This window comes from Pelophylax lessonae (genome assembly GCF_965119305.1).
Source record: "Pelophylax lessonae genome assembly, chromosome: 2".
Classification (NCBI taxonomy): domain Eukaryota; kingdom Metazoa; phylum Chordata; class Amphibia; order Anura; family Ranidae; genus Pelophylax; species Pelophylax lessonae.
The window spans coordinates 635,538,990-635,559,049 of NC_138769.1; the positions used below are offsets into that span (position 1 = coordinate 635,538,990).

At 42.7% G+C, this 20,060-nt stretch overlaps 1 protein-coding gene across 1 annotated transcript in view; it reads left to right on the plus strand.

Annotated features, from left to right (window-relative positions):
• TEX26 (testis expressed 26) overlaps positions 1 to 20,060 on the plus strand; it is a 90,906-nt gene that overhangs the window by 17,213 nt on the left and 53,633 nt on the right. Inside the window, exons 3-4 of the mRNA XM_082244869.1 lie at positions 14,818 to 14,899; positions 17,301 to 17,463. Coding sequence (XP_082100995.1) covers positions 14,818 to 14,899; positions 17,301 to 17,463 — 245 coding nt within the window. The remainder of the gene's footprint in view (positions 1 to 14,817; positions 14,900 to 17,300; positions 17,464 to 20,060) is intronic.

Sequence of the window (20,060 nt, forward strand, 5' to 3'; positions counted from 1 at the left end):
CCTACATATGCCACTGTGTGTGAGCACGGGGGGACGGGACACTTTCAATTTTTATTATTTTATTCAATATTTTTACATTTACACCGTCTCTTTAATTTTTAAATTTTTTTAAATCACTTTTATTGCTATCGCAAGAAATATAAACATCCTTTGAGATAGCAATACAGCATGACAGGTCCTCTTTATGGAGAGATCTGGGCTCTTTAAGACCCCAAATCTCACCTTTACCTTTTTAAAAGCCAAATATAATTTAAAAAAACATGTTGATCTTTTTGCTTTAACAAAAAAAAAAGCCTTGTTTACATACCAGAGGAACTGGAAGTGACATAATGATGTTGCTCCGGTCCTCCAAGGCCATAGAGGTTATCTTGCCTTCATTGATATGTTACAAAGCCATCCACAACTCTACACCCAGCTACATCACTAGCCTGGTCTCAAAATCTCAACCAAGGGCTCTCTTTGGTCCTCCCAAGACCTCCTGCTCTCTAGCTCCCTTGCCACTTCCTCCTATGCCCACCTCCAGGATTTCTCCCGAGCTTCTCCGAACCTTTGGGGTAGGGAGTTCCAATCTGTCCGACTGTCTCCTAATCTATCTTTCTTTAGATGATCCCTAAAAACCCTCCTCAACCACTTCCTGCCTGGCCTATAGCAGATTGATGTCCGCAAGGTGACACAGTTATCTTGACGTCCAGCATGATAAGCCTCTCACAGCAGCGCGGCGATCGGTGGTGCAGTGTGTCGCCCTGACACACTGCATCTCCCATCTAGGTAAAGAGCCTATGATGTAGGCTCTATACCATGTGATCAGCTGTGTCCAATCACAGCTGGGCACATCTTAACCAGGAAGTTACCTCTATTCGTGCTGACAAATCACGGGTAGAGGAGAGCTGATCAGTGGCTCCCCTGACAGGGAGAGTCTGCACTGATAAGCAGCGCATCGATTATCAGTGTAGACCCATCAAGGATGCCTACAAGTGCTCAGCTAAAGTGTCAACTGGTGCCCACCAGGGATTTCAATCAGTGCCCCCAGGGATGCCAATTAGTGCCTATCAGTAATGCCTGTCAGTGCCTCCTCATCAGTTCTGCCTATCAGTGCCACCTATCAATGCTCATCAGTGCCGCCTATCAGTGCCCATCAGTGCTGCATATCAGTGCCACCTATCAGTGCTGCATATTAGTGCATCGTCATCGGTGCCACATCATTAGTGCCTATCATGCAGCCTCACCAGTGCCCATCAGTGAAGGAGAAAATGTACCTTTTTACAAGATTTTATAACAGAAAAGAAGAAAAACTTTTTTTTTCCAAAATGTTCGGTCTTTTTTTATTTGTTTAGCAAAAAATAAAAACCCAGTGCAAATTGTTGCCGCTTTATAAATCCTGTATAATTATAATAATAATAATAGATTTGTAGGAGACTTGTTCTTTGAAAAACCACAGACTTACTGGCCAGATCATCAGGTGAAATAAAGGGAAAGAAAGGGAAACAGAAAACAAATGCAGCCATCACATCTAAGAATTGGTAAGCTGCAATATAATGTTTACTTTTGGGTTTCATACCACTATCATTGGACTTTCGTGTTCTGTCATATCTAGAGTTTATTGTAAGAGGTATATCACAGAGTTGTGAACTTAGGGTTTTCTCTTCAAATGTATTTTCTCATTAGTGCACCAGAAGAAATTGTGGTGGGTTTGTTTTTGTGGCAACAAACAAAAAGCACAATTATCCATCCCTCAGTGCTGATCACACCCCTACATAGGTTTGTTTTTTTTTCCATACAGTGCATGTTAAGTATTGGAATCGGGGGAGGGGGCAAACAAGTGTTTCCATAATGGGTCACTGGCTAAGAGGGCCAGGCCTAAAAGAAAGGCTAGCCAGTATTACTTTTGTTGGTACACAGAACACCTTGATACAATGTAACTGACATCACTGGCTCAGATAACTGGGATTAGATGGCACTGCAGCTTTTCAACTACCACCTTGACTACAAGATAAATAGTCGGCAGTCTGGACAACACACCTGCATGAAATAACCAACTATAGATTTAGACATGTAGTGCCTCACACCAATCGACCCTTCTGGTGTTTGTATTGACCTTTAAGCATTAAAGATATCTTGTATGGTAATATTTCAGAGACACAAACATGACCTTTCTTTTCTTTTCTTCATGACTGATCCCCAACTTCTGTGGCATCCTCTCATCTGTCTGTGACTCTGACTTGCTGTGACTTCTGTAGAAAGCCATGGACTGTTCTTTCTAAAAATGGAAGCATATTGTATACCAAAGGTCTGCAAACTGCAGCCCGTGGGCTGAATTCGGCCCTTTGCTTGCCTTTATCTCGCCCTAGAGGCACTATTCCTCCCAATGACATGAACAATGGGGTACTATTCCTCTTATAGACCCAAAATGATGGGGTACTATTCCTCCCAATGACACCAACGATGAGGTACTATTCCTTCCAATGACACCAAGGATGGGGTACTATCCCTCCCAATGACACCAACTATGGAGTACTATTTCTCCCAATGACCCCAAACGATGGGGTACGATTCCTCCCAATGACCCCAAACAATGGGGTACTATTCCTCCCAATTACCCCAAATGATGGGGTACTATTCCTCCCAACGACACCAATGATGAGGTACTATTCCTCCCAATGACACCAATGATGGGGTACTTTTCCTCCCAATTACACCAATGATGAGGTACTATTCCTCCCACTGACACCAACGATGGGATACTGTTCCTCCCAATGACACCAAAGATGGGGTACTCTTTCTCCCAATGACACCAACAATGAGGTACTATTCCTCCCAATGACACCAATGATGAGGTACTATTCCTCCCAATGACACCAATGATGGGGTACTATTCCTCCCAATGACACCAATGATGAGGTACTATTCCTCCCAATGACACCAATGATGGGGTACTATTCCTCCCAATGACACCAATGATGAGGTACTATCCCTCCAATGACCTCAACGTTGGATCACTATCTCTCCAATGACAGGACACCACCCCTGCTCCTTCTGACCAAAGGTGCTATGTCTTTTATTTTTTTTGCTCCCACTGACCACCAAATCAAAGGCATTGTTTACTCCCACTGATGCTGGGGCATTTTCTACTCCTGGGTGACCACAGTCTGGCCCCGCTTATGTAACAATAAACTGGTGCTTGTTTCAGAAAGTTTGGAGACCCCTGCTGTATAACATAAATATAAAGATAAGATAAGATGCTTAGAAACAAGAAAAATAAAAACGAATATGTAACGTTATACACTATTAGTATTCAGCAGCCAGCAAAAAGTTCATCTGATCTTGAACCAAAGTAACAGCATAAAAATTCTTATATATGCGGCGCTAAATTAGGATATTGAACTGAAATGTCCATACAACATTCAGGATTTCATATCTGATAATGCTTAAGCAACTAAGCCCATATCAGTAATAAATAGGACAGGAGAGCCAACCAACTTGAGTGTGAAGAAAATAGAACTTGGCACCAACGTTATCAAGCCGACCAGCTTACCAGAAGTTATAGAGTGGTCACAAGAAGTCCGATAATGTAACATCCAGCTCTCCTGATCACTCCATAGACAATAGTAGCTTAAAGACCGGTTATCTAAGGCTTCATAGAACAAATAGTAGCCACAAAGGTCAACAGGCATAGGTCAGGCACGTCCTCTGTCACTGCAGGTACTGTGCACTAAATATTCCTCCGAGCGTGTTCACACCACATGTACACACATCACTGCCAGCATCACTCACCTAGAGGTGAGTGAAGTGGACAGTGATGTGTGAGAACACCTTGCAGATTGCCTTCTCTATGTACATGGACTGTGTCGGGCAAGACTGCCCAGTGCAGACAACACATATGTGAACAGTATGTAAAAAATGGAGGCGAATCTGCGCTCGGACAGCAAAATCACAATAAGGATCAATGAAGATCAAATAAACAAATATGTGAAGGCAGCCAACTAAGTAGTGGATTACAGACTAGGTAAGCATATAAAAGGATGTAGTAGCGCCAAACACTAAATGATAAAACCAATATGTTATCAATGTGGAGTGTCCACAGAAAGTCCCAATAGTCCAAAAGATGGAGAGATAGTGGAGACCAATTCCCAACTTCCGACTGTGTAGATGAAAGAGCCAACACCCAAACGTGGAGTAACACCAACTGCTTACCAGATGTTAATGGATATAGGGCGGTGAAACAGACTCAGATTAGGCCGTCAATCATAGGATAGATCAAACCATGTAGTCTCATCAACTCCAATATATCAAAAGATCATGGGTACAGGGCGGTGAAATAGGCTCAGATAATACCACCAGGCAAAACGTATGGTCTCAACAACTCCAATTCACCTCGATAGAAAAGGCAGGACAATAGTGCAGACTGTACGAACACTCATTTATTGCATATGCAAAAACATACTCACACATAGGTGGATACATAAAAGCATCATCAAAGGATCAAAACCGCGGTATGTGGTGGCGTGCTGCTCGTTTCCAGGTCGCCTGACGCGTGTCGTCAAAGTAGTGACATCATCAGAGGCGGACCTGACTCAAAACGGCAGCACGCTTAAAACGAACTCAACCGGAAATGACGTAGGCGGAAACTAGCCGCCGGTGCGTTCCACTCGATCGTCCCACGGAACCGGAAGTGACGCAGGCGGAACGACCCGTCCATGCGTTCCATCGGGTCCTAAACTACAACCGGATGTACTAAGGAGGGGCCTTGGTAAGCCACAAAGGGCCGGAAGATGATACTGATTGGCCACCCCTCCAGCAAAAAAATAAATAAATAAAATCGCTGGAACTCTGGTGACTACAAAAGGAACAATCTGTCATTCCAAATAAACAGAGATCGAGTGGAATACACATTGAAATCATAACAATTGTGCAATATTGTCACTGGGTATAAGGTTAACCATCTCGAGGCCACATAAATAACCCATACACAATTAGACACATCTTAAAGAGTAAAAGATAAGACAAATGGTATTGATGCTACCATAGACGGATATATAGTATATGCATCATACACCCACGTCTTCCTGATAATAAAACTCTATAAAACATAACATGTATAAACATACATAATTCATGACGTAGCAGCATAAAAAGTATATGCAAATAAAAATAAAATAAAATGAAAAAAAATCAACAATCTGGGCTAAGTACTTCAATGATGCTGGACTGAATATGCTTAGGTTTTTAGTCAGTAGGAAAAAGGTTAAACTGGTCAGATTGGATGAGGAGATCTTGGCCTTGAAAACTTCCATGGCCTCTTCTACTGAGAGTTTGGAATTTGTCAACAGATCCAATGCTCTAAAAAAGGTCCTTGAGAAGGAAGAATCTGACCAGAAAACAAAAAAGAAAAAGAAGTACCTTAGGGACCTGGGGGACTATAAGTCCAACCTAATCTTCAAATGGCAGAAAAAGCAGGATTTGATTCAAGCTGAAGCAGTAGGTAAATCAACTGCATCAGTCCCTGTTGCCCTTTCCAAACCTGTTTTTCCCACGGTTTCATCACCTCGCACACCCCGGACACCTATTCAACGTGAATGAGTGCAGTTATCAGGAAGGGGTAGAAGGCGTGGCAAAAACAAAAGAGGCAAGGGTGCCAGACCCCCCAACAATCCTCAATTTGTGGATTACCAACGTGATGGTTATTACCAGGAACGGAATGATTACCATCAGGGCCATAATCGTTATGGCTCACCACGAAGGGAGGATAGATCATCATACAATCGTTTCGCCCCTTTGGATCGGGATGACGATTACTATGATGAAAGATACATCACTAATCACCCACAGTACACCAACCAGTGGAACGGTGGTGGAGGGGGGTGCAACAACAAAGATCACAGGGGGATTTTCACAATCCCAGTCAAAACAGGAAACAGGACGGAAAACAAAGAGAGGGACCAGAGGGGGGAGGCGGACCAGGCAAAAAAAGAAAAATGCATTGAGGGATGCAGGAATTTTTAACCTGAGTTCTGCCACCCTCACCGATAACGAAAAATTGGTCCTCGGACACGGCCTAAAATACGCCCCTACCAATGCTCTTGATAGGTTCGGACTATTTATGGATGTACATAACTACATCCATAAAATGAATATAAAAAGGTATGTTATGTCTAAACCCATCAGAGACAATAGGCTTGTCAACGGGGGGTATTAGACATTCAGGACTTTCTAACGCCTCACTCTTCAACCCCCCTGGGTTTGTGGCCCCGTCCATAGGGGTTTTTAAGGACTTGATCCTTAAAGATGTTGAGGCCTTACAAATTAGGAAGGACAGAAATGAGTTTCGGTTCAATGAGGGCCTCAAATCCCTCAAGAAAAGAAACGACATTGTTGTCAGGCCCGCTGACAAGGGGGGGGGATTGTTGTTCTCGATAAGTCCTCCTACTTTGCGGAGATGAATAGGTTGCTTTCTGACACGGATACCTATAGTCCACTCCTTTATAATCCTACGAATAGGTTCAAAAAAGATTTATCCGCCCTAATTGACCAGGGATATCAGGACAATATTCTTAATAAGAAGGAGAGGTCGTTCCTGGTTCCGGTGGCTCCGAGGGTGCCCGTTCTATACTACCTCCCAAAGGTACATAAGAACCCCCTTAATCCTCCTGGACGCCCTATATTGAGCGGAATAGACTCCGTCACTAGTAGGGTTGGGAGGTATATAGACGGGTACCAACAACCGATTGTCACCAACACCCCTTCTTATTTGAGAGATTCTACACAGGTTCTGAACATATTAGAGCATATAGAGTGGAAGGAAGGATATCTGCTGGCTACAGCAGATGTCACCTCCCTCTATACTATTATTTCCCACGAACATGGGCATCAAGCCGTTCAAACCTTTTTAGAGAGAGATAGTTCCCTAGTTTCGATACAAAGGGAGTTTATCCTGTCTTTACTCACGTTTGCCATGCAACACAATTACTTCTGGTTTGGCGGCTCCTTCTTCTTGCAAAAGAGGGGAGTCGCCATGGGTGCTAAATATGCACCGAGCATGGCTAATCTGTTTATGGCCAAGTGGGAGGAGGACGTCATCTATGGCCGGCCGAGACCCGAATTGGTTCTCTGGAGGCGCTATATAGATGACGTCCTCCTCCTATGGGATGGCGACAGAGCATCTTTGGACAGTTTTATCAATGACCTCAATTCCAATTTACTTGGAATTGTCCTCCAGCACGAGGTCAGTGATAGGAAAATCAATTTCCTTGACCGAACGATTGAGATCAAGGATGGTGCAGTTGTGACAAGCACTTTTTTTAAACCGACTGATCGTAATGGGTACATCGAGCAGGGGAGCTGTCATCACCCCTCCTGGCTGCGCTCTGTACCCAGAAGTCAGTTTTTACATCTTCGTCGCAACTGTACTAGCAAAGAGAATTATCACAGTCAGGCTCTCATGTTGAGGGATAAATTCCTGGATAAGGGATATGATGAGATTAATTTGAATATGGTGCTGCATGAAGTAGGGAAAATCGATAGGTCCACCTTACTACAAAAGCAGCCTAAACAACAAGCCGATTCTAACCGTTTCGGTTTTTCTTTCATCACCACTTACTCTAAGCAGTATAGAGACGTTAAACATATCTTCAAAAAACATTGGAAGGTTCTCCAAAACGACAAAGTGCTGGGCCCTCAACTTCCTGAAGTTCCACCAGTAGTGTTTAGGGGCGTAGAGCCTTTACGTCTCCAGATTGCTCCGAATGTTCTGGACAAACCGGAACAGTTACCTTTTTTCCACACCCTAACCGGTTATTATCCTTGCAGAAGGTGCTCGGTTTGCAAAGTAAATTCTCTTATTGGTAGAAAATTCTGCGAAGTCACATCTACGGCTACCTCTAAAATACATCCCATTAAACCCTTCATTGGTTGTTCCTCCACCAATGTGGTCTATCTCCTGCAATGTCCGTGCGGCCTACAGTACATTGGCCGCACTAAGAGGACATTAACGGTGAGGGTGAGGGAGCACATTAAAAATATTAGGAAAGGTTTTCCCAACCATAGCGTTTTGAGGCATTATGCCAATTGCCATGATAAAAACCCTGTGGGCACTAAAATATGGGGGATCGACGAGTTCACCCCCCATTGGAGAGGAAGCCACGTCCACCGGGAAATTTCCCGTTTGGAAACTCGTTGGATTTTCAATATGAGGACTTATGCTCCATGGGGGTTGAACGTCGAGTGGGACGTGAATTGTTACATTAGCAACAGCTAAATAGTTGGATCAAGTTTTTGAGGATTTTTAGTGATGTATTTTGTTGATTTTTTTTCATTTTATTTTATTTTTATTTGCATATACTTTTTATGCTGCTACGTCATGAATTATGTATGTTTATACATGTTATGTTTTATAGAGTTTTATTATCAGGAAGACGTGGGTGTATGATGCATATACTATATATCCGTCTATGGTAGCATCAATACCATTTGTCTTATCTTTTACTCTTTAAGATGTGTCTATTTGTGTATGGGTTATTTATGTGGCCTCGAGATGGTTAACCTTATACCCAGTGACAATATTGCACAATTGTTATGATTTCAATGTGTATTCCACTCGATCTCTGTTTATTTGGAATGACAGATTGTTCCTTTTGTAGTCACCGGAGTTCCAGCGATTCTATTTATTTTTTTGCTGGAGGAGGGGTGGCCAATCAGTATCATCTTCCGGCCCTTTGTGGCTTACCAAGGCCCCTCTTTAGTACATCCGGTTGTAGTTTAGGACCCGATGGAACGCATGGACGGGTCGTTCCGCCTTCGTCAATTCCGGTTCCGTGGGACGATCGAGTGGAACGCACCGGCGGCTAGTTTCCGCCTACGTCATTTCCGGTTGAGTTCGTTTTAAGGGTGCTGCCGTTTTGAGTCAGGTCCGCCTCTGATGATGTCACTACTTTGACGACACGCGTCAGGCGACCTGGAAACGAGCAGCACGCCACCACATACCGCGGTTTTGATCCTTTGATGATGCTTTTATGTATCCACCTATGTGTGAGTATGTTTTTGCATATGCAATAAATGAGTGTTCGTACAGTCTGCACTATTGTCCTGCCTTTTCTATCGAGGTGAATTGGAGTTGTTGAGACCATACGTTTTTGCCTGGTGGTATTATCTGAGCCTATTTCACCGCCCTGTACCCATGATCTTTTTGATATATTGGAGTTGATGAGACTACATGGTTTGATCTATCCTATGATTGACGGCCTAATCTGAGTCTGTTTCACCACCCTATATCCATTAACATCTGGTAAGCAGTTGGTGTTACTCCACGTTTAGGTGTTGGCTCTTTCATCTACACAGTCGGAAGTTGGGAATTGGTCTCCACTATCTCTCCATCTTTTGGACTATTGGGACTTTCTGTGGACACTCCACATTGATAACATATTGGTTTTATCATTTAGTGTTTGGCGCTACTACATCCTTTTACATATGTGAACAGGCCCTGAGGTTTATTTAGTGCACAGTGCCTACAGTGACAGAGGATGTGTCCGATATATGACTTTTGATCTTTGTGCCTACTGTATGTTATTTGAAGCCTTGGATAACTGGCTAACCAAGCTAACATTGCCTTTGGAATGATCAGGAGATCTGGATGTTATATCATTAGACTTCTTGTGACCACTCTATAATTTGAGGTCCATACTTTGGTTGGTGTCGGGCTCTCCTGTCCTTTTTATTATGAATATGGACTTAGCTGCTTGAAACATTATCAGATATGAAATCCTGAATGCTGTATGGACATTTCAGTTTAATATCCTAATTTAGTGCTGCATATATTAAAATTTTCATACTGTATACCAGTCTATTTCAACCAAGGCTGCGTTCTGGGTTTTCAAGGAGTGCCTTGGCAAAATGTCCACAAATTGCCCAAAAATTGTCAACAAGCCAGCAGGTGGATCAAGCCTGCCTTTTTTTTGTTACACTAAGCCACTGGCTTTAAAGCGATTGTAAAGCTTCATTCTTTTCAATTAAAATATCAAACATGTTATACTTCCCTGCTCTGTGTAATGGTTTTGCACAGAGCAGCCCCGATCCTCCTTTTTGCGGGTCCCCTGCAGGGGCTCCTGGCTCCTTTGCCCAGCCTAGTGACCCCCGAGCAAGCCACTTGCTATGGGGGGACTCATGTGTGTGTTCACTCCTGAGCACTGCATGGTGTGTCTATAAGGCACACAGAGCCTGGCTGTGATTGACAGCAGCGGGAGCCAATTAGGATGGAGAGAGCCAAGAGAAGCTCTGCTCTCGTGCCCATTGCTGGATCGAGATCGGGTCTCAGCCTTGGGCTTGATTTTTTGTATTTTGCCAACTGTTGATGTCATATGTTGATAAGGATGATATTGGGCACTTGAGAACATCCTTGTTTTTGTTCCCCTCTGTCAGCACTTTAGCTAAATGAGGAAGAGAAACCGAGTGTAAAATGAAATGCTGGAATACCAGTCAGTACCATTGTAAAGAGGTGTGTTTGCTTTGCAAAAATAAATCCCCTCTAATGTTGATGCTCTTGCATTATGTAAAACTATTAGTTTCGTTTAGAATGGGGTGCATCAAGATTGTGCATCATTTTCGAAAAGGGAAATTAAACTCCACTTTTGAACTTTTACTATTTCTTTTTTTGGTGGTTTACTATCGCTTTAAGGGTGCCTTGACCGAAAGAAGGTTGAGAAACACTGCTGTATGCTACCGGTATGTATTGCCAGTTCTTTTCAGCACACACCTCCTAGGTCAACTCTGACGCATTGATGAAATGTGCGTAAGGTGGAACGCACGCTGTCTACGTCACGGGTGCCTGAGTGGAACGCAAGCCGGTATTCACCGCTCTCCACTCACGGGCACCATTACGGCTGGCATTTTTTTTTACTATTTCATGTACTGTATACCTACCAATTTTATTAAACATATATATTTTACGGTAATACACTATCTGGAGCTTTTTTTATCCTGCATACCCTGACTGGACCCTGAGGATCGAGGCTATCCAGGAGAGGGAATTCCCGAGTACTGTGGTACTACAAAGCCCAGCAGTGTCTACTTTGGCCCTGGTGGCCATATAAGCGTATATAGGTCTTAATAACATAAGGTATATAAGACCCACATCATCTGGTGAGTGTGTTCTTCTATTATCCCCCACATTGACACCAAAAAGTACCAGCACTGGATCATTGGAGGATTCAACACAGAGCACCTGCACTTTTTCCTTTTCTTATTGGCACTCAGGATTTACCTGCATATTTTCACCTGAGTCACTTATGAACTATTATTTATGGACTTTTTTTACCTACACATTTGCACTTGAGTCACTTATGAATTATTATATGAAATTTTTATTGAAAACATACAAATTTTTCTGCTTGATTGATATATATATATATATATATTTTTTTTTTACCTGATTGATTTAATCACTTTAAATATAGCACCTTCCTCACCTTTATAATACTGCATTTATTATATCTAAATATTTATTCTTTATACTTTTATTGTGTTATTTACTTAGTATTTTAAGATCATTTGTTATTCATCACACACTGTGTTATACACATATATATATATATACACATCCTTGCATATTACTCAATTAAGATATCAGCACCAAGCACTTTATGAAGGTTTAATGTGTCATATATATTTAAGGCCTACCAACCTAAAAAATCTTTTTTAAAACCTTTTGTATTTACAAGCTTTTGTCCAGCATTGGTTCACTTGAAGCAAGCGCTATAGCTGGCCCCCAATTTATTGTGGCCTTACTCCCACTAATATTAACAGTTACTTGCTGTGGGGGCAAACCCGTCATCGGCCCCTCCTTATCAAAAAATTGACCAAACAGTTAGCTTTTTGGAAGCAATTTTTTAGATCTGGTAAGATCAAATGGTTTTAACGTTGGATCTCACATAATTCGAGACTTATTGGGTGATTGAGGGGGTGCTGACCCCCCCTTATTAAATTTTCTGGCCATAAATCATCCAGGCTAATAGATATTCGTTAGATCTAGTAAGATCAAATGGTTTTAACATTAGATATCACATAATTAGAGACTTATTAAGTGATTATTGGGGAGGGGGTGGGGGGACTGGCCCCCCTTTATGACATTTCCTGGCCAAAAATCTTTCAGACTAGTAGATATTCGTTAGATCTGGTAAGATCAAGTGGTTTTAACGTTCAATCTCACATCATTTCAGAGATGTTCCACATAAAATTAGAGATATTAGGTGGTGGTATGTAAGGACGGGCTGGTCCCCCCACATGCATTTTTCTGGCCAAAAATATTCCGGGCTAATAGATATTCATTAGATCTGGTAAGATCAAGTGGTTTTAATGTTAGATCTCACATAATTTCAGAGCTATTCCACATAAGAATAGAAATATTAGGTGGTGGTACATAAGGATGGTCTGGCCCCCCCACATGCAATGCCAGGATCCTGCAGACTCTCAGTACACTGTCTGCCTGTACTCCGATACGGGCACACAGTTACTGAATTGCAGGAAGAATCAATAAACTACAAGAGCGCTCACCAGCTCATGGCTGTGGTGGCCAACGGTATATGTAGTTCATTCATTCACAGAACTCTGTAAATAAACGAAGCAGCCATATGGGCAGAGTCCCGCCATGCTATGCGGTTTTTAAATTTTGACAGTGCGTGCGAGGAAGAGATCCCCCACCTGATGTCACTGGGAGGGTGGGGTTGGGAGGAGAGGAGGCAGGAGCTGGAACACGTTACATGTTCCCCTCTAAATATGGGTGGAACATGTAACATATTCCAAAAGTAAAGTTAGCCTTTAATTTATATTGCTATACATACAGTGCCTTAAAAAGGATTCACACCCCTTGAAATTTTCCAAATTTCTTCATGTTACAACCAAAAACATAAATGTATTTATTGGTATTTTATATGATAGACCAACACAAAGTGGCACATAAATGTGAAGCAGAAGGAAAATGATAAATGATTTTCAAAATGTTTTACAAATAAATATGTGAAAAGTGCGGTGTCATTTGTATTCAGCCCCCTGAGTCAATACTTTGTAGAATTACCTTTTGCTGTAATTACAGCTGCAAGTCTTTTTGGGGATGTCTCTACCAGCTTTCTACTTCTAGAGAGTGACATTTTTGCCCATTCTTATTTGCAAAATAGCTCAAGCTCTGTCAGATTGAATGAAGAGCGCCTGTAAACGCCAGTTTCTTAGCCTTGCCACAGATTCTCAATTGGATTTAGGTCTCTACTTTGCCTGGGCCATTCTAACACATGAGTATGCTTTGAAATAAACCATTCCATTGTAGCTCTGGCTGTATGTTTAGGGTCCTTGCCCTGCTGGAAGGTGAACCTCCGCCCCAGTCTCCAGTCTTTTGCAGACTCTAAAGGGTTTTCTTCTATGATTGCCCTGTATTTGGCTCCATCTATCTTCCCATCAACACTGACCAGCTTCCCTGTCCCTGCTAAAGAAAAGCATCCCCACAACATAATGCTGCCACCACCATGTTTCACGGTGGGGATGGTGTATTCAGGGTGATGTGCAGTGTTAGTTTTCTGCCACACATGGCGCTTTGCTTTTAGGCCAAAAAGTTTAATTTTGGTCTTATCTGACAAGATCACCTTCTTCTACATGTTTGCTGTGTCCCCCACGTGGTTTCTTGCAAACTGCAAACAGGACTTCTTATGGCTTTATTTCAACAATGGCTTTCTTCTTGCCACTCTTCCATAAAGGCCAGATTTGTAGAGTGCATGACTTATAGTGTGGACAGATTCTCCCACCTGAGCCGTGGATCTCTGCAGCTCCTCCAGAGTTACCATGGGCCTCTTGGCTGCTTTTCTGATTAATGCTCTCCTTGCCCGGCCTGTCAGTTTAGGTGGACAGCCATGTCATGGTAGGTGCCATACTCTTTCCATTTTTGGATGATGGATTGAACAGTGCTCCTTGAGATGTTCAAAGCTTGGGATAGTTTTTATAACCTAACTCTGCTTTAAAATTCTCCACGCCATTATCCCTTACCTGTCCGGTGTGTTCCTTGGCCTTCATGATGCTGTTTGTTTACTAAGGTTCTCTAACATACCTCTGAAGGCTTCACAGAACTGCTGTATTTATACTGAGATTAGATTATACACAGGTGGACTCTTATTTACTATTTTGGTGACTTCTGAAGGCAATTGGTTCCACTACATCTTAGTTTGGGGTATCAGAGTAAAGAGGGCCGAATACAAACGCACACCACACTTTTTAGATATTTATTTGTAAAAAATTTGGAAAACCATCTATCATTGTCCTTCCACTTCACAATTCTATCACATAAAATCCTAATAAAATACATTCACGTTTTTGGTTGTAACATGACAACATATGGAAAATGTCAAGGGGTATGAATACTTTTTCAAGGCACTATATAGTGCTCAGTAAGATAAATGTAAGGCAGGGACCAGACAGCAGTATTTAACCACTTGCCGACCACCTCCCGCAGATTTACTGAGGCAGGCTGGCTCGGGCCTGTGAATTGACGCAGGGGTAAGTTGGTTTACGGGAGTGGTGCTAGGGGGAGCGAGCACCGCCAACGGCGCTCTCCCACCCCCACTAGGCAGCGGGGATGCCGATCCAAAAAAGAAGCTCATGTACTTTTTTGAGCTTCAGGCGACAAAACGCTCATATGTGAACAGGTGCCATTGAAATGAATGGCATTTTGCTTGTTGGGCATTTTGAGACTTCAGAGATGAGCGTTTTACGAGCTGAAAAATTCTCAGGTGTGAACAGGGCCTTAAAGAATCAGATTTTTGTCACAGAGAACATTATTTATTGTTTATATAGGAGGGAACTTATGGGATCCATATGAAACCTCAATGAATCGGGACTACCCACAAAAAGTCTGCCCTTCAACTATTGCTGTACGGTAAGTTAAAATTTCTTCTTCTTAGGTCCCTGAACATGCGCAGATGATAAGCAAAAAATGTCTATAACAAAATGGCAAATATTTTTTTTTCCATTTCTATGGCCTTCTCCTAAAGTTTGGGGCTGGGGATGTCTGTTAAGCAGGGCTGGGACAAGGGGTTGGCAGGAGGGGTGGATGCCCTGGGCACAGTGGAGCAAGGGGGACAGAGAATGGACACTGGGCAGTAAACCCATTCTACGGCATGCATTACCCGTGGGGAAGAGGGCTCAGTTCCTCATCCTTGTCCTGGGTGGTAGATGAACCTGTCCTAGTACTGCATTTAGGATATTCATTATGCAGATCACAGATGTGAGGTCACATCAGCAGGTGTACTGAAGATTACTTCTTATGCCTCCTGAATTACAATGATGGTCAGCACCCATTGAGACTGCAAATATCTGTTGATTTACCCTTTACAGGGAATAGGAAAATCTGCTGTAGATCAGCTACTCCCCACCAAGAATGGAAAGACCTAGGTAGCCTTATCTGCACATTTTTGGGGAGGGTTTGCCCACATAGGCCTCATGCTCTAGTGCATGGGTGTGCAACCTTTCAGCTTCTCTGGGCCACATTGAGTGTAGAGAAATTTTCTCGGGCCAAATATAAAAATATATGCTATAGTTAAGGTATATAAGTAATAAAATGCCGCCGCGCCCTCCCCTGCTGCCGCACCCCCCCCCCCCCCAGCACTAATTTAACACAACTAGTGGATGATCCCCTTCAAGGCAGCCTCTGTGGCCATGCCCCCGACTCGACTTCCTTCCTCCCCAGCAAAAAAAAAAAAAATTGTCAGGGGGCAGTGGGCCGCATTGCCTGCGGTTCCGGGCCGCATGCGGCCCCCGGGCCGCAGGTTGGACATGCTTGCTCTAGTGTATGTGGGCAAGGCATCACTAGGCTGAAAGAAAGCTCAGTGCATAAGCCATGGATACACTGGCTCAGAAGATACTCTAAGCCTGCCAGGATGAACAGAACTGAGTCATTCAACCACTTGCCGACCACCGCAAGTACATATACTGCGGCGGTCAGCCGCTCACAGGCAAAGTGATGTATGGGTACGTCACTAGCCTGTGAGGCTCTGGGGAGTGAGCGCGCGCCGCCAGAGGCACGCTCCCGCTCGGTCACGGACCCCCCCCCCCCGCGCGTGGCACTCGCGATCGTCCGTGACAGCGGTGGAGAAAGGCAGGCGGCTGATGTAAACAAGCCGCCTGTCATTCTCCCCTGTGTATGAACAGTGATCATACGGTTCTACTATGTAGGGCCGTTGATCACTGTTCCTAGACCTCAAGCCACAGCCAATCACAGTAAGAATCACGCCCCTAGAGACACACACCACCCCTCCCTCTCAAAAAAAGTTAACCCCTTCACTACCAGTGTCATTTTACAGTAACAGTGCATATGTATAGCACTGATTACTGTAGTAATGTCACTGGTAACCCCAAAAGTATAAAAAATGTCAGTCAAGGGTCCGATCTGTCCACCGCAATGTCACAGTCCCGCAAAAAAAAAAAAAATCGCAGATCGCCGCCATTACACGTTAAAAAAAAAACAACAAAAATGACAAAAATCTTTCCCTTAGTTTGTAAAGGCAATAACTTTTGCGCAAACCAATCAAAATACGCTTTTTGCTATTTTTTTTTTTTTTACCAAAAATATGTAGCATAAAACATATTGGCCTAAAATGTTAAAAAATTTTGATTTACATTTTTTTTTTGGGAATTTCATATAAAAAAATGTGAAAAATATTGTTATTTTTGCAAAATTGACGTTTTTTTTTGTTTATAGCGCATGATCAAAAAATCGGACGTCAAATTAGTTTAGGTACAGCTTCGCACGACCGCACAATTGTCCGTTAAAGTCACGCAGTGCCGAATCGCAAAATACCCCCTGATCAGGAAGGGGGTAAAATCTTCCGGGGCTTAAGTGGTTAAAAGTAAGAGTTTCTCAGGACATCACATGATCGGACTGAAGACAGCTCCAAAAAAAAAAAAGAATGGGGAGATTTTTAGAGGATTGGGGGTGCTCAGATGAGGCTTTACATACAACATTATAATATTTGACTGGAGTGAGCCTTTAACGCTTTATAGGGTGTTCAACCAATGTGGGCTTCACAATGGATGCTGAGCGAAATCGAAATGCTAAAGCAGCTGATCATTACTACTCAAATAATTTAGGTATCGCTTTAGGTTTATCTGTCAGTGGGTTTTCAAAGCTTTGTTATAGTCTTTTATTAGACATGTCATCAGAACGGTCATCTTACACAGATCTGCATCACATCTATTCACATGGTGTACCTGGTAGCTTCTGTTACCCTTTTTAAAGGTCTAGTATATTGTTTTATGTTCACTATGTTATTGTTCCATAGCCCTAAGACCTCGAAAAGCTACAGGAACCCATACTACTTGTGTGATCCTATTGGAATAAGCATGTACAGTGATGAATTTGGCTGGAAACCCTATTCCAAAGCGGAACCTATCAGAGCTGCAACATCTTCAGGAGCCAGAAATCACCGGCCTCATCCTGACAAGGTAATTCTTTATACAACATTTTCCTTGTATTCTCTTTAATTCTTTACAGGCGGTCCCCGGGTTCCATACAAGTTAGGAACTGTAGGTTTGTTCTTAAGTCGAATTTGTTTGTAAGTAGGAACGGGTACATTTTTAAAGTGTAGCCCCAGCCAAAAAAAAATAATGTTTACGTTTTTTTGGATAGCATAGGGAAGGGTTAACACCCTTATACCATTTGTTTTGCTGTCTCTACCCCTGTTCACCTCACCTTCTGTCCCTATGACAACTGGATTTTGAAATTGTGGGTTGTTGTGGAAACAAGAATTAGTGATAAAGCTTCAGTGGAGACATCTTTTTCCCAGAACTCTTACAGGGGTGAATTTCCCTTCCTAGGGGGAGATTTCTCCTCACTTCCTGTTGTCTCCCGCCGTTTGTAGGTAGGAGTCGTTTGTAAGTCGGATGTTTGTAACCCAGGGACCGCCTGTATACTACATTTCAGAGTCTGGTCCAAGAACTTACTATTGAAGTTTCCACAGTTTCAGTGCAATACATTAGGGTTGATTTACTAAAACTGAAGAGTGCTGAGGTTTTTCGTCAAAGCTTAAAGCGGAGTTCCGGCCTCAAATACCCTTTTTAACTAAAAATACCTCTATAATACTAATCCATCGCCCTATACAGAACCGCTATTCTCATACTTACAAGGTGTAAAGTATTGGATTTTAGTCAAAATCTTACTTTTAAAAACGCTGTCTGGGCGCGGCCATCTTAGACGTGGGCATCTGAAGCCGCAGTGTAATCTGCTGCGTCCTTCTTCCTGAGTTCAGGGAGTGTTCAGGGAGTTCTTCCTGATTCCATCCTCCTGGGAGTGATGACAAACAGCTCCCAGGATGCAATGCAAAGGCGGAAGTGATGTCGGTGGCCGTGGCCACAGAGGGGGGAGAAGGAGGAAGTACAATCAAAAATGCCCTGAAAATAGGGTAAGGGACCCCCGAAAAAAATTGAAAATGCCCAATTGTTGATCAGCATAGTGAGCACTCCAGGAATCACTAAAGTTGCAAAATAGGCCGGAAATCCTCTTTAATTGAACAAGTTGAAGATAGAAGCTGATTGGCTACCATCTACAACTGCACCAGAGTTCCACTCTCCATTATTAGTAAATCAACACTATTGTATAGTTTCAAACAGCAAGTCAAAGCCTGCTGTGTGATGTAAATGGCAGTCTCAGCCTGGACCCTCTGCCAGGCCATGCCCCCAATGCATTTTACTCTGCCCACCAGATCTTACTCATGGGTAATGTCCCAAAATATCATTGTTAGTATATGGGAGAGAGTTTAGGACCCATGAAGGGGCAAATCGCCTTCTGTATCCCTGGATAGATATTCAATGTTCTGTCCCATTGACACCCTGAGGCATGGTGTGGTGAGAATCTCCCAAATGAGAAAGTAGTAATAAAAACCTGACTGAGGTTCTAAATCTTCCCACATTCCCAAATTTTAAAGAAATCCCCAGGTATTAATGCACGTGTGTCCATTTCTTTATTTTCTACTGCTAAATTGCCATTTAGGAAGGGAGGTGATCATACTTACTCCCATCCCTTCCCGTCATGAAATATCTAGGAACATCAGTTTCAGATTACGTAACTTTGTCTGCCCAGATGTGATTTGGCTCTATTTTACCATTTTATCTGTGGTGGATTTAGTTTTCTGAGCTTATGGAAAGAACATTGTAACAGTGATTCAATCCTTTCTAATGTGACTAATGAATGGGTGGAGGACTAAACTGGAAAACATTTAAAACAATCTGAGCAGCATCTCCTAGTGTGTCGGCATTCTTCCTTTGTTCCATTGCTGCCATTGTTCTATTGCTGGGTGTCCAGTGTGCCCCTGTACTTTAAGGCCCCTTTCACACTTGTGTGACCTAAAAGTCGAGCGATTTTTACCGCAATTTGTTTGCCGCAATTTTGACGCGATTTTGACTGGACTTGAAGCAATGTCTATGGACCTCAAAACGCATTAAATTGGCCCAAAGTAGGGCAGGGTCTACTTTGAAGTCGTTGTGACTTAAAGTCGTACAGATATGAACAGTACTCATTGGAAATCATAGAGTACGACTTGTCATGCAACTTTGCAGTCCCAAATCGCAGGACAAGTCGCACAAGTGTGAAAGGAGAGATGGGCTCCTTCCAGGCATACCTGCCCTTAATGCTACAACTTTAGAGACTCTCAAATTTAAAGTTAGGACTGCAGGACATTAGGGTGCCATGGCATGGCCTCTGCAACTTATGCTTGTATTTGCAAATGTGCGCAAACGAAACCCCTCGTTTTTAACGTAATTGGTTAGATAGGGTAAATTTGGTTTTGTTGCAGGCTGGCTGGTAATTTTTGTTTGTTGTTTGTATCTGTATTCTGTGGTGGAATTAATGTACACAGTCTTGAAAAAGTATTCATGTCATTTTGTCATGTTACAACCAAAAACATAAATGTATTTTATTGGGATTTCATGTGATACACCAACACAAAGTGGCACATAATTGTGAAGTGGAAGGAAAATGATAAATGGTTTTCAACATTTTTTACGAAAAGCGGGACGTACATTTTTATTCAGCCCCACTGAGTCAA